The 15,481-nt window shown below is 34.9% G+C and overlaps 1 protein-coding gene across 2 annotated transcripts in view; it reads right to left on the bottom strand.

Annotated features, from left to right (window-relative positions):
• Nucleotides 1-2,070: 2,070 nt before the first annotated feature.
• LOC149543330 (protein serine/threonine kinase) overlaps nucleotides 2,071-15,481 on the bottom strand; it is a 228,814-nt gene continuing 215,403 nt past the window's right edge. The window contains exons 14-17 of one of the 2 annotated variants that reach the window (XM_089798158.1): nucleotides 6,347-6,593; nucleotides 6,158-6,231; nucleotides 5,746-5,881; nucleotides 2,071-2,694 (exon numbers count right to left, since the gene is read on the bottom strand). In XM_089798158.1, the coding sequence (XP_089654284.1) occupies nucleotides 2,545-2,694; nucleotides 5,746-5,881; nucleotides 6,158-6,231; nucleotides 6,347-6,593 (607 nt within the window). In that variant the 3' untranslated portion in view covers nucleotides 2,071-2,544. Of the gene's footprint in view, nucleotides 2,695-5,745; nucleotides 5,882-6,157; nucleotides 6,232-6,346; nucleotides 6,594-7,005; nucleotides 7,089-15,481 lie in introns of those variants that run through there. The other variant, XR_016355617.1, reaches the window with a different exon arrangement.

The following is a 15,481-nucleotide window of genomic DNA, read 5'->3' on the forward strand; positions in this document are numbered from 1 at the left end:
TCTTATTATAAAAACCAAGTAACTTTACCATTCACATATTGTCAAAAGCACTACATGAAATGGAATAATAAAATGACTATTGTATGACAACAAAAGAAATACACACATAAGAAAAATTGGTCAATCTATTTTAGTTCTTGTTTCTAGTTAGTTGATACTTTGATATTTAAAAAGTTATGTCATCCTAATAAGTGTAGAGTATTGTTATCTAATAGAATTAAAGATAACACAATGTGTATATTTGAAAAGAAACTTGAAAAAATAATAAACTAGAGAAAATTTAGTAAACTTATTTTAATTTTCAATGGTGATTGGTCTATACTTAGACATTTAATTGAATCCAAGAGAACACATAAGCATTCCTGCCGGCGGCTTTGCCGCACCGGCTATCCACCACTATCTCACCTAGAATCCCTTCCAGCTTGCCCCAAATTGGTATATTGGTTTGGATACTAGCTGTGTCTAAGCCTTTGTCCGTACCATTCTATAGCAAGTGACTTGGTAAAGAACCATAATTGTTGCCTCCCTATGAATATTCTGTCTATTTTGGGTGAAATTTATAATTTTTAAGAGAATGGAAATATTATTATTTGCCAAGTTTTGACTAAGTGATCAAATCCAAATCAAACTCAAGTTCGTTGAGTTTAAAAGAGTTGTGAGCTTCCAAACTATGTTATAATCAACATCTCATTAATACAAATAACACAACATTTTATTTGTAGAAGTCTTACCATTCAGCAAGGTCGGGTGGCTCAATAAACAATGCCTTTTGAGAAAAGAGGGGTAAAACTTTATTAAGCCAGAAAGGATTACAACAAGGAGAGCTCAACAAGGAACTCTGCCCTGATCAACAAGTTCATCAAATTCTCATAACAGATCAAGGGGTAGCTCCCCCCTATCCATAATATTCCAGCCCGGTGCATGAACAGAAGCCCATTTAACCAAACAATCAGCAGCTACCAAACAATGCCTTTGAATAAACAGTTGTGTACACGATATTCTCAAAATAGCAAATACCAGACTAACCAATAACTTCGGTTTTAGTACTCAATACCACTGTTTTATATGGTGACTGAATAAACAATAAGCAACATGAACATTTTATTACATTCTTATAAGTCTTACCATTCAGCAAGGCTGGGTGGCTCGATAAAAAAATATCTTGAATAAATGGTTGTGTACACCATACTCTCAAAATATCAATGCCAAACTAACCAATAATTTTGTTTTCTGTTGTTTTAGAATGTAATGCATAAGGTCAAATCTGCAGATATTGTACTTGATAGCTCTTGGTACAACTTATTCAGCGAGGAGAACATTGAACAATTAGATGAGCTCATCATCAACTTGCACAAAAAAGAACCAAATTACTGAAGTTGGTTTAATGGGAAGGTTGTCCCATAGGCTATGTTTAGCCTCATGGACGCTAAAAATTCATTGATCTATCTGTCTAAATGGTTATGTACATGATACCCTCAAAACATTAATGCCAAACTAACCAAAACATTAAAGAATACTACAGGGAAAGGCTTGCTATGGCATTGTCAGATTTTGTATTTCTTGTCATTTTATTATCTCAGCTCTCAGTTCTCAGCTCTGTACTTCTGGTCACCATGTAGTGTTGCTTGTAATCAGCTTTGTATTTGCTGATTTGTCAGCTGTTCCGGTCATCATGTATGTTCTTGTCTATGCTGTTTTATTCTTCTTTGACAGTCTTTTGAGTTTCTTTCAGTTGTAAATCTAACCTTTTAACCCGAAAAAATCATAGCTATCACAAGAATAACATCATTGTCTGAAGTTTGATCAAACATTAGGTGGATTTATGTTAAGAGGACAACATTTTTAGTCTTCTAATGTTTAGGTTTTTTGTGCATCTTTCTGCAAGGTAAGACTCAAACTGGAACATCCTATCAATAACTATAATGCATAGCATTTTGACTGACGTAAAATTCATATTCATATGAGCTTAATGCTGTATGTAACCACTGACCATGAACCATCTAATACCTGAGCCACTAACTACACCAATATTCTTAACCGGACACTTGATCGCATCCTCGTCAAGCCTCATTCAACATTCAAAGCTTGGCCTTGGGGTTATGTCATAGATGAATCATTATGTACATGATAATCTGGAAACCTCATTGTCAATGCTCTGATTTTATCAACAATAACATCCTTCAAAAGCATAATCAATCTCTCTTGATATAGTGAAATAGCTTGAAAAGCCATTATTCTCATACAAATAATACAGTATACTAGTGTACAAGAGAGTTTCAGGCACCTGCTGCACATCAATTGGACCTTTTTTAAATGAATAACTATTGCTATGACTAAATATAAAACCCAAAACACAACAAACAGCCCAGAAATCATGGAGAAAATCTCTTCGCATATGCATACAAGTGGCATTCTGTGATCAAGTAAGTCCAGACAGAGTTGGCGGATATATTTGGAGAAAAACAGTCTAGCAACTTTTTTACAAGTCAGTCTGGACCATCCAAGATGTTCAGTGGCTGCTTCCATCTTTCATTTTCTTTAAGACTAGCAACAGACTTTCAGGTAACCATCTTCAGTACCAACAAGGAATAGCCTTGAAAAAGGAAGAACATTTATGGTTGATATAGCTGACAAGTTCTTCATTGCACGGTCTGCTGAATACAATTTCTGTGGCGAAATGCGTTGCTGTTGGTGCTGCTAGATTAAACAGGATAGAAAATTAAAAGTTGAATTATTCGAGAAGCACCAAGCAATGACATAAATATTAAAAATTGAATATGATAGAAAAGATATTCAGGAATTTATTATCTCCAATACATTTGAACATTACAACAGAAAAATGCTTAAGCTTGTAGTAGTGAATTATTAGAGATAAACAACATGCGTATTTGTGTAACTATAATTGGGGAGACTAAATATCACAGCTCATAAATCAGCTTAAGATGAAGTTCTGCTGCAGTGTTTGCAGCCAAGCATGAATAAACCATGAATTCACATAACATGTAGCTTTATCTGTGGAAATTGAAAGATGAACAGACTAGAGAAACGGTTTAAAACTTTAAACAGTACAAATGAAAGTGAACTCAAGACACAGAAAATCACGTCTTTTATGAATATTTTAAAAACCTCTTCTCCTCTAATATGGTACTATTAAAGAAATTGAGGAATGAAAAAAATCAGCACCAATTAAGATTTTAATAAGTAATGCCCAAAGCTGGAGGATAATGTCACAAGAGAAGATATTATCCCCGGAGTGGAATGGCTTACCAGTATAGTTCTACAAAGTCAGCAAGGATTAGATGATTCAACATTTTAATATTTTATCCAGTTGTAACAGAAGTTCATGGAGTAAGGGCATTACAGGATCATGTGAGCAAAGGAATAGTCAAGTGATACCTCAAGAAGGGCATAAGCAACAGTGTAAGTATCGGATATCTAATAGCCTGCTAAATGCATCTAAAAAAGCTTGGCAAGGATTTTGTATTATAGGCTAAAGAAGTTTCCCCTAAACTGTTTTGATACCCAGACTAGATTCTAGAAGGAAGACATAGGGGAAAGGACCCAGTAGCTGCACACCCTAACTTTGTGCACCTGCAGATCCTAAACACTATGTTGGATTTCAACAATTTTTTCAATGTCTCTGTATACAAGTTAACTGCTTAATGGGTATTCACGGATCTCTCTGTAAATACTAAAGACCATTGAACACAGAGTGGTCAAAAAAAGGTATTTCCAAAGTGTCACCCAATACCTTCTATGTTGTTGCACCAATAGCTAGTCACTACAAAATGTCAGTACTTGTGGCCAAATGTCTCAAAAGTCCTTACGAAATGTCCCAATAGTGGTGCAAAAATGGGCCAGTTACCAACCAAAAAAGCTAAAAAGTGGTCAGCTATTAGTATGTGTGTGATCATCTATAAGTAAATGTGCTCACATTTTTGGGGCTCCTCTAATATTAGTAATTGGGGTATCAACATGACAAAATGGTCACAGTTATTGGACCTCCTAATGGTTACTGGGTCCTTTGCCCTATCTAAGGCAATGTAACTAGCAAATGGGAAGGTATTCACTAGCTAGGACAACCAGACAGCTAGGCATGGCTTTGATATATTTTGGGAAAGCCTGTGATAGAACTCAATGGGCTTTTATTGAGAGCTCATAATGATAAAATTCTATCAAAGCACTGAAATGGTGATAATGTAAGTGACTGAGGGATCCAAGTCTTTTGAACTTTGCAGATCCATATGAAAAAGTGTCCTTCAGCTTTGTCTGTATCTTGGCTAACAAAGCCACCTATTATCTTTTAACAAATTTACAGTATGCGCATTGAATTCCATTTAAATGAATAGTATTCCTTACTAAGAAAGAGTTGATTGTGCTGCAGCTCACTGATGCACTGCCCTGGATAGTATTCAAAACTGTTGGATATCTGTTGATTGGCTTCAGGCTTGAAGCTTTCAAATAGTAAATTGTATCCATTGTTCAGTTTTTTCTATGTTTGCATCCTGGACGATTCTTGGATAGTTTGTCAGTTGGGGAGGTGTTGTTTTGACTAACAACTCTTTTCAGCTACATTTTATTTATTGATCTCTGATTTTATCGTTTGATAAGTGTATCATTGTTGTGAGCATGGGTTATACAACTCATCCTTCTGTAATCATTCTGACCAAGGACAATTATTAGTCTTGGCAAAAAGCCTAAAAGGTATCCTAACACATTGTAGGTTGCTAATCTGTTGCCTTATCTTAATGGACTCATTACCGAGCCAAAGACACAATGGAAGAAATTTGCTTGCGGTAATAAGAATGATTACATCACATGTTGGATTGGTTGTAGTTTTCGAGCAACCATCTTCAAGGAGACCTAAAATCAGATTTCAGAAACCAGGAGTCCATGCATAGTTTGGACCAAAATCTTGGAGATTTTAGGGGATACACATAATCCTCCATTCCAAGATGATCCTACATCGGTTTGCCTCATTCCCTTTGATGATGTTGACAAAAGTTCATTTGATGAAAATACCTTAGACATCCAAAATTATGCAAAACTTGAGTGTCTTGATAACCTAGAGACTTCTCCTGTTGAGAGCACAGATTCATCTTTTATTGTTGATTCATTGAGGACTTCTATTAATTCACTGCAACAAGTAGCTAATTGTCTTCCTAATTGGGACTCTTGTCTATAAGACAAGGAATCTTTATCTGTGGAGTTTCACATTTCAGATTCTCATGACCAATTGGAGGGTCTATCTCTCTTCTATGATGACAGGTATGACACGACTATTGTCACTTTCTCTTTAGAGCTTGTTTGAAATTTGTTTCCATTTTTTCTTTGTTTGTCACCTATTATAATTGGGCAAGTACTTGATTGGTTTGTGACATTTTCATCATCCAAAGACTTGGCAACACATAAGTGAATTTCAAAGACATCTTCATACATTTGGATTCTTCTTCCTACCAATTCCTGCATTTGTACTTGGTTTATATTATTCTCAAGGTAAGAAATGTTGTAGGCATTGGACTATTTTTTGTCTTCAAGCACTCACCATTTTTGCAAGATATTATACATTGTGGGAGGGCTTACAGTCTCCTCTTTCCCTCTTATGAAGGGTCTCTAATTGTAATTTCATGATGGATGTAGTCCTTCGGGGGTATTAACATATGATTAAGAAATGTCCTAATGTTGTCTAATCCTATGTCTAACAAAGAAAGGAGAGTGTAAACGAATGGATGCTTGTAGATTTACCTGACCATATGGCCTCGAAAGAGAAGAAAGACCTATCTTACTTCCAGATGCAGAAAGCATATCATGACCCCAAATGGAAAAGCTAGAAACTCCATCTGAGTGTCCCCTGAAGACCTGCAGCTGTGTAGGCCAACTTCTGCAGAATGTACACAGACTCAGAATAGCGTACAAGATAAAATTAACCAATACATTTGGTAAAATATAATCCAGTTGTAACAGACAGTAGAACATAAAACCGATCATGTCTGACTGAACACTTAATTTGAATCCAAATGAATCCATTCATCTCATGAAAACATCCTCCAAAGCACAACAATTAGTACTACACTTCTCAATACTTGTACTTTTATGCAATTATAAGAAGTGTCTTGAAATGCCAGACAACTTTCATAAATGAACATGATTCACTAACCTCCTAAGGTCCCAAAGTCGCAATGTTCTATCTAGAGAGCTTGAAACTATCAAGTGTTCGTCAACAGCAGCCAGCTGTATAATTTAAGAATACATATCGTGAGGTGCCAATTGACAAAAAGGGTGTAAATTTATGTCAAACCCAGTTTTTCAAAACAAAATGGTTATAATAAATTACTTCCATCCATACCTTAGTGACAAAGCCATCATGAGCTCGCCAGTGTGCAATAATGCTCCCACTCTTTAGATCAAGTAATCTACAATGCCCTGAACTGAACCCAGCGGCTATCCAGGAAGAGCTTGATAATCCCCTCTTCCCTTCAAGTTTGTCTCGACTTCCTGAACAACAAATAGCTGAAACTAAAGAAGAAAATGAGGACTCCAATGGTTCACATCGCCATAGATGAAGCTGCTGTCCTACTTTTATATCAATAAACCTGCAGAAATTAAGAAATCATATTTATAGCAGTGGCAACTGAAACCTGTTAACTTTGATTATCTTTAGAAAGTTTATTGCCCATGCTTATTCAAAAACATTAACTACATTAAACTACATCTAGTCCCTGTGATGCAGGAAACTCTAGGTAACCCTCACATGTTTCAGGTTCTGATCCTAGCCATCGCAGAAATGGACCTACAATGTGACCAGTGATCCCAGGAATATCCAGCCAATTTCTGAACCATTTCCAGGATAAATCTTCAGATTACTTAGGCCAAAATCTTTTTTTTAAAAATGTTATTTAACCCTAAACTAAACCACCCCTGACCCTCCCATTCCATACCGTCACAAAACATATGAGCAAAACAGAACAAAAAAACCCTCTATCATTACTAATACGGAACACCTACCTCACTATTGCTTCTGCCATTGCCTCAATGCTCAGAACCACTGCTGCAACTACGTCATAACACCTAATCATAGTAATCTTTCACTGTAACAAGGTAAATCTACAATTTTGAAACTTCAAATTGATTCCCAAGTAAAATCTCATACAGAACAATATGATGATGAGTTTGTAGCACAAATCAAACTCACAGATCTAAGGAAGCCATGCAATTTTCTTATTCGTTTTGTTAATGTGACTTTACGCTGTGTTATACACATAACATGGATGTGCTTATCGTTATTTGTATTTTTGTACGTTTTAACTTCTTTAAAATATTTGTCCAGATATTTGCATACTGATTCATATCTAGGATTCCTTATAAGTAGAGTAGCTGGGTACACCTCTACCCCTCCTTGGGTACGTGTATCCACATATCAGTATCTGTAATGTCCCCTTCTAGGATTTGACCTAATTTATACTCTATAAACACAATTGCAATAACTAGGGTTAGAGGGGTGTCTTACCAAGTAAGATATTTCATCCATTGTGCTTGAATATAATTCTTGCCATCACCAAAGAAGGAACAAGTGCATATATATATATATATATAGAGGCACACACAAAAACAAAGAAAGTATATTCTTAGTGTAATATAATCTGCCTTAAGCTTTAGAAATTGATAACACAAAGAGATACACAATCCTAACCTAGACATTAGGCAGCAACATAATGCATGCATATTTGGGTTTTTGAAATAAACATACTTATGACCTTAACCATAAGGAGAAATTAGATAAGAAAGACAAGATGAGAAGCCCTCATTGTCTTTGGCATTTTCCCTAGGCCCAAGAGCAAAAACTCCATTCCCCTTGGCCTCATGTTTCATGTGATTGGCATACCTAGCAGAATCTTTACACCATTCCCCTCCATCACTCTACCTTACTCCCCTCATGTAGTTGAGGATACTTTCCTTAGTTATCACAATAGCTTTCCCATATGAATTGGAGGAAGGAATTGCAATAGGGTATCCTTAACCCAACCCTAGGACCAAAAGCGGAATCTCTCATCCCTCTTGGCCTCATGCCTCATGAGGTGGTGTACCTAGTGATGCCTCAATATTCCCCCTTATTGCAATTGCTTTCCATCCCATATGGCTGATTATTACAAATTTTAGATATTCACTAGTTATAAATACAATCAGTTAACTCCATATGGTTAAATATAGACATTATGTTTGCATTATTTTATAAACAAATATAAACATTGTCTTTAGCTCATATATGTAAACTAGAAAGCCGTGGATTCATATAAGAGACCATCTTTCCAATTTATGAAAATTAAGAGTCACCAATAATCCCATGGAAGTCTGCAATTACAATAATTATCTTTGATGTCTGCTGCCGATGGTGTTTTTCTTGTTATCGATGATGATATCCTATACCCTTAAGCAAGCAGTTGCTAACAAAGAATTTTGGTCTTATTTACCAAGAGGAAGAGTCATGAACTACACAAGCTGCTCATATAATGTAATTATCACAGCTATAGGTATATCTGATGTCTTATTAGATGTTTATTATTCGATCCCTGATCATTTGCGTCTTGGAATACTCAGTGGGTTTCTCTTATATAGTCATTGTTATGGTTGGAAGGTCATCTTTTCACATTGATTGCCCCACTACAAGAGTTGTGATTCCTTAGCATGCCCCTTGTAGTGCCTTCCCTAGTTTACATTTCTGTTATCATTTTTGAACTCTTTTAGATCAGTTTTATGCTTGATTATTAGTAGTGTTGTTTTGAAATTATCAGATATTGTTTCACATTCAGTTGAGTATATGATGAGATTACTTGGTACTCTATACTTCATGTATGCATGATGATTATTCAGTGATTTCAGTTATTGATAATGATTAGTTAGATGGATTATTATGTGTCTTCTTATGGATACTTACCCCATACTGCATGTTTATGGTGTGCGTGTATGTTTTCTTTATGTATGGCATTTCTGATGTGGTTAAGGAAAGGAGTCGTAGTCACCTGCTAGTTGAAATCTACATGATGCACCACTTTCTGCCATTGCCTATTTAGTTTAGAATATTGTTTTTGTACATGCGTGGATTTTTATGCAGGTTGCAAGTATTGGGTATCGACTTCCTTGAATTGTCAAGATGAGCGTACCCTATCACATTATCTCAATGGTAAGAGAGGGGAGATAAATTCTTAAGTCCAAATCCTAAACCTTTAAGCCATTTGTCCTAGAAAATTAAGACAAGTATCTGAGTTGTTTACCTTTCGAATGTGTCGAGTGATATTAATTCGTGATTATAACCCTTCAGTTTGATCTTGTATGTGTTTTTCTATGTTGGATTTTCGTATTTTGTTTTACAAGTCTTTGGTGGTTTTTCTATTAATTAAGTCAAATTAAATAATTTAATTAATGATTTAATTTAATAGAGAATTATTATGATATTTTAAATTTTAATTATATTTAATTAATTGGGAAATTAATTAAATGAAAAGAATTAAATTTAAAGGTAAAAGTTACAAGTTTAATTTTAGAACGTGATAATACTTATTTAATTTAATAATAATATATTTAGAGTTCATTTTTAAATAAATGTTAAATAATATTATTATTTAAGCTAGTAAATATTTTATCAATTAAATGTTTGAAAATAATTTAAGGAGTGGAATAAGATATTAATTTATTAAAAGTTTTAAGATCATGATGTATGCATGAGATTAAAATTTAATAAATTAATTAAAAGAAAAGTCAAGTGAAAATTAGATAAAGTTATTTAATAATTCAATAAACGTGCATGGAATAGGAAAAGAAAAGAAAAGAAAAAGATAAAGAAAAGTTAATTTAGAGTTGAAGTTTGGCAAGCAAGGAGTTCTCTCGGGCGAATGCACAATTAGTGCCCCGATTTTAGGAGAGAACTCCATATCACAATTTGGGGATTCATTTTCGAAGGACCGCGAATTTGGGAAGAGGAAGGAATTTCGGAAGAGAGAAGTTTCTGAGAGGAGGAATTTCTCTACATTCTTCTTGGGCATAGCGATTAGCATCAGAGTCTAGGTAGATGCTTGTGATTATTTGCTCACTTTATTATGCTCTTTCTTCCTGTCTTCATCGTGTAAGTTGAATGGCTATCTGAATATTTCTTGTGACGGGTGTTTTCAAATTTGTGAAATTTCAGTATGCATGATAATTCTTCTATGTACGTAGAGATTGAAATATCTTAGAAAACTTCGTCCAATAATTTGCAAATTAGATATTAAACTAGGAAAGGTTTGAATTTTAAAATGGAAATTTTCTTATAAATAAATAAATAAATAATATATAAAATAAAATAAATTGATGGGTTTGTTGTATTTCCCCTATTAGATTAATGTTGGAACCTGTTATAAAAAATATATGTTTTAAACTATTCATAGAGGGGCGGAGGGGGGGGGGGGCGTTCATTATTTGTTTGATAACAAAATATTTTTAAAAAAATTATATAAAAAAAAATTGATTGGGCAAGGGGTGGGAAACCCCACACCCCCCACCGATGTATGCCTTTCAACGGCCATGTACTGCTGTCGCAGTATTGCAACAACAGTGGTATGGGGTACCACTGCTAGCGCAGGCCTATGGCAGCAAGGTCCTGCATTCGTAAGGTCGACAAGCCTTGTAAAAATAAACGTCGACGATATTAAATAGTATTTTGATTTTTTTAAATTTTATTTTATTAAAAATTTCAATTATTATTTAATAAATAATATTTATTAACTATTTTTAAATTTTTAATAATTAATTAAAATATAATTTATATATATATATATATATATATATATATATATATATATTTATAATAATTAATTAATCTAATCAAATTTAAGTTAATTTATTTATTTAATAATGAAAGTTATTTAATTAGAAATGGAGATTTATTAACTATTAATATCCCTGATTTTTTTTAATATAAAATTTCAAATTGTTTTGTTTTAAATCAATGAAATTATTTTAATAATTTAAATAAATCAATAATTAACCTCTGGATATTTTTAGGAAATTGATTTAAAATATAATGGGGTAATTCTTTATTTCATTTGAACAAATACATGGGTTAAACTATAGGTTAAATGGAGAATCTTCTTACTTGAAAACATGCACTGAAACGAAAATTGAAAACCTTATATTTTACTCAACTATGTGTTTTCAAATCAAACCAAATTGTGAGATTATCCTTGTTTTCTGTGTGATGTCTGTGATTTGGGTTTGGGTTGGGTTTGGGGTTGACTAGATTGTTGACTAGTTTTAGGACGTCTACCAGTGGCTTGGGAGTTCTGTGAGTGTGATTGTATGTTGACTCGATTTGATTGTTTTTACTCAACCATAGTAATATACTGGTATGCTCAATGATGAGTGTGTTTATATTATTGGTTACTGTCTTCAGTGTCTTTGTGGGATAGCAGGATTTATGCTATGAGATATTTGACTTAACCATTTTGAGGTTTCGATTAGTTTTATTGGGATACTTTCCGGTTGCTCATTGAGAATTGATGGGTATGGTGATTTATCATTTGATGCTTTCTAGTCGCTTGTATAGGGCTGAGGTGTTTTATTATGATTCTTTGATTTGTGATTCCATGAGCTTAGGGTAGGTAATCTACATGTAATGTTGGGAAGTGGTTTGCAATGGAGGCCAGGGCCTTAAGTGGCTGCCAGGGTAACCCATTGTAAGTTGTTTAATAAGTGAAAGCACTACACTAAATGAGAGTAAAATAAACCTAATAAGAGTCATGTATGTTTTCGCCCATGCCTTGAATGCTAGTACAGACTAGGATGGGAGTAGAGAGAATGTTTGGTTGCGACCTTGCATCCGTAGTATGCCTTGTCAATACAAGAGGATACTAGTGGCCGCATAGAGATCACTAGGGGGTCGGGGTCCTGAGAGACTGCCAGGTAGCTCTAGCGTGATTCGTACGATGACACTTGCCCGCTTACACGATAGGTTTCCTACGTGTCTTTGTGTGCCTCTGGGATTAGATGTCGATTTATCTTGGAACCCTTGAGTTAGAATACTTCTAGGATTTCCTGGACCTATTTGGGACTTGAGACTATCTCCTCAGCGCGGTGGGAGTGGGCCATTTAAGTTCCACGCGGTCAGGTGGTAGTGCTTTTTACTCTTACCATTGAGATCCGTCCGTAGTCACTGTGGTTGGAGCTTCCTTGTCTGCATTTCCTTCTTATTCTATATTTGTATCATTATGATGGATGGTTATATCTTACGATGGATGTTTATATCTTTTATGATGGATGGATATATCTTTTATGGTGGATGCTTTCATTTATTGTATTGCACGTTGTATCATGAGTCCAAGGAGGATGATGTAATTCTATTATTACAAATGTATATTCTTTAAGCCTTTCATAGCTTGTGACATGTACAGTGGATGATTGAGCATTCCGAATTTTATTGCCAAGTGGCATTCGGAACAAATGTATATTATTTAAATGGACTTTGGATTTTTAATTATTCTTTCATATGGATGTGGTATTTGATGGTCTTAGTATTAATTAAATTTAAATGTGATTCAACGTCATGGGATCCTTAAGAAATGTAACTTGTTATGTATTTGATGTGTATGTTATTCTTCCTGTTTTAAAAAAAAAAAAAAATGTTTGGCAAACTTAGTAAAACTTTAGGTTATTTCTTTTGGATCCCTTGGTGGGGCGTTACAACCCTCCTCTTAATTAATCTTTTGTTTATAGAGTTTTCATTTTATCTTGGCACTATTTCCTTTCTCCTAGTAGAATAGAACATGAATGGACTCATTGTTTATTAGCAAGATTGCACGGGGACAGGGGTACTTGGGTACTTGGGTACAGGTACAACTATTTTTCAAAATAGGGGACAAATATTTGGGTATGTCAAGATTTTTATGATTATAATTTAATATTTGTAGAAAATCTGAAAGTATGAGTCATGACAATGGTTTTTCAAAACAAGAACAATGATAAAGTTCGCACATGTAATCTATTGTTTTCAGTTTCAGATTTGGTATATGTTTGTTGCAATAATACATGATAAATGTTGAAATGCATAACAGAGAAGGCAGACTTTAGACATGAACAAGAAGATCAAAAATCATATAACAATGACATATTGCAAATGATAAACTTCTGACTTGAACATTGATCAAGTTTATTGTTAATCAGTACTGTATCAAAGTTTCAAACTGATTACATATTGAATTAAGCTTGATAAACAACAAGTTGATATGCAAACAAAAAGCCGAAAAAAATAAATCAGAAATCTTAATCAAGGTCCTTATGATCTCCACTGAATTCCCAGTACTTGGGGTACATGTACTTGCTACTTGGATATGTGGGCACGCATAGCAGGGGTGTGGGTATGCATACCCATGCAACCTCGTTTATAATACTTTGACCTCTGTTAGATATGATGATGGAAATTTGCAGGCATCATACTTTGATTGCCGTAATCATGTACGTCCTCCACAATGCTTATGGAGAATAAGTTGTTAATTGCAGCATCCTCATGCACGATACATTCGAATAGATATTTAGGTTTATTATCGTGCTTTTGCAAATCAATGTTATGTCATTCATCTAATCACTGATATCTGATTAATAGTGACATTTAGTCATTGGTCGATCTAAACATTTCAAAGTCTTTGTTTAAATGGATCTCTACCCTTCCTCATGACGTAAGTATTTTCCCTTTGACCTCTTAGTTCGAGCAGTGGCAGATTTTGATATATCTTGTATTCATCAATTTGATCTTATACTATATGCAGTTTGTAATTATGTTATATTATATGTTATTATTATTTATTTATATATTTTAATATTGTTATGATTATTTATTGTTAATACTCAATTTGGAAAGGAAATATTACAATATTCGATATCCACACGTGCCCAAACTTGAATCATTTCCTTCCTTGTCTAGTACTTTAGATACATTGTTTCTTTCTCTATATTATGATCCCTTGACATAATCATCTGGAAGCTCTAGGCTATATTGATTTTGGGTTTCATAATATATAGCTTCTTTCCCATCCTTGTTCACTAACTTATGTATCTAATCTCCCCATACTTTTGATGCTATAATTCCTTGTTTATTCATCTCAAGATGATTAAATTGGATACAAGAAGTGACTCCAAAGTTTCTAACACTTAAAGTGTCGTCAGTAGATATTGTGTAGCCGATAGGTTGATGTTGTCTGTAATTGTTATGTAGCCGACGGGTCCCTTCGAGAAGGTTCTTGTTATGTAGCTGATGGACCCCTTCAGGAAGGTTCTTGTTATGTAGCCGACGGACCCCTTCAGGAAGGTTCTTCGGAAAGTATATGTACACCATCCAAGATCATTGTAATTATCATCATTGTAAGCATTGTGTAATATCTTTGGCATATGCGAATAATAAAAGGAGTACTGCTGCTACATGTTCTTGTTTCATTGTCTATATGCATTAATTCATTTACCCCATACGGTAAACATTTGGTGCCATTGCCCGATGAACTTGGAATGAAGGAGAAATGAAGACTAATGCCAAATCAGCTAAACGAGGATAGAAATAAGATAAAGGGAAAAGATGGAATATGCATCGTGCAAGAAAATTTAATTTTGGCACAACAAGCCGAGCACAAACAGAGGTTTCAGCAGATTGGTGATGGACACCGAAGTACCGAAGAATTGTTGGAAGAGACTCGATAGCGGGTGCAATTGGTGGAAGAAGCAAGGGAGGAGTTTATGAACTTGTATTCGCCGAGGGAAGAGGATCCAGACGGAAGGAAATTAGCTCACACAATTCGAAGTGCCCAGGGAGCATGAGCGTGGGGTGAACTCTTCACCTGTGATACACTTCCGGAATGGATAAGTTCGCTTAACGAAGATCCTTCTTCACCAAAGAGCGCAGCTGTTGGGAATAAGAAGATTTCCCAAAACAACGTCAGTATCGGAGACCAGAGCGTTGGTGTCAAAATACAAAGTGTCGGTGCCAGAGTGCAAAACGTCGGTGTCGGAGTGCAAAACAATGCCGGTGGAGCAGTACTGAACAATGCCCGTACACAAGATCCAGTAATAATGGTAGGACCAAAAGAGAAATTGCCAAAGTTTGATGGTGATGGAATGGCCGATCCAATCAGACACTGTAAGACATGCGAAACAATTTAGAGGCTGAATGGCATAATAGATACAAATGAATGGGTCCGACAATTTCTAGCAACCCTAAGGGGGCTAGCAATTGATTGGTTCGCCGATACAGATCCCCAAAAATTAACTAATTGGGACAATGTTAAAAAGGAGTTTATCACCGAATTTTAATTGCTACGCAACGACAATGAGATCGTAGTAGAGATATACAACACAAAGTAGGAGAAAAATGAAATAGTCCGAGAATATGCCAGGAAATTAAAAGACTTAATAAACAAGATGGAAAGTAAGTCGGCAGATGGGTTGCAAAAGAGATGGTTCATTGAAGGAC

The sequence above is a fragment of the Cupressus sempervirens genome, chromosome 8 (genome assembly GCF_028749045.1).
Source record: "Cupressus sempervirens isolate cs-2001-9-10 chromosome 8, ASM2874904v1, whole genome shotgun sequence".
Classification (NCBI taxonomy): Eukaryota; Viridiplantae; Streptophyta; class Pinopsida; order Cupressales; family Cupressaceae; genus Cupressus; species Cupressus sempervirens.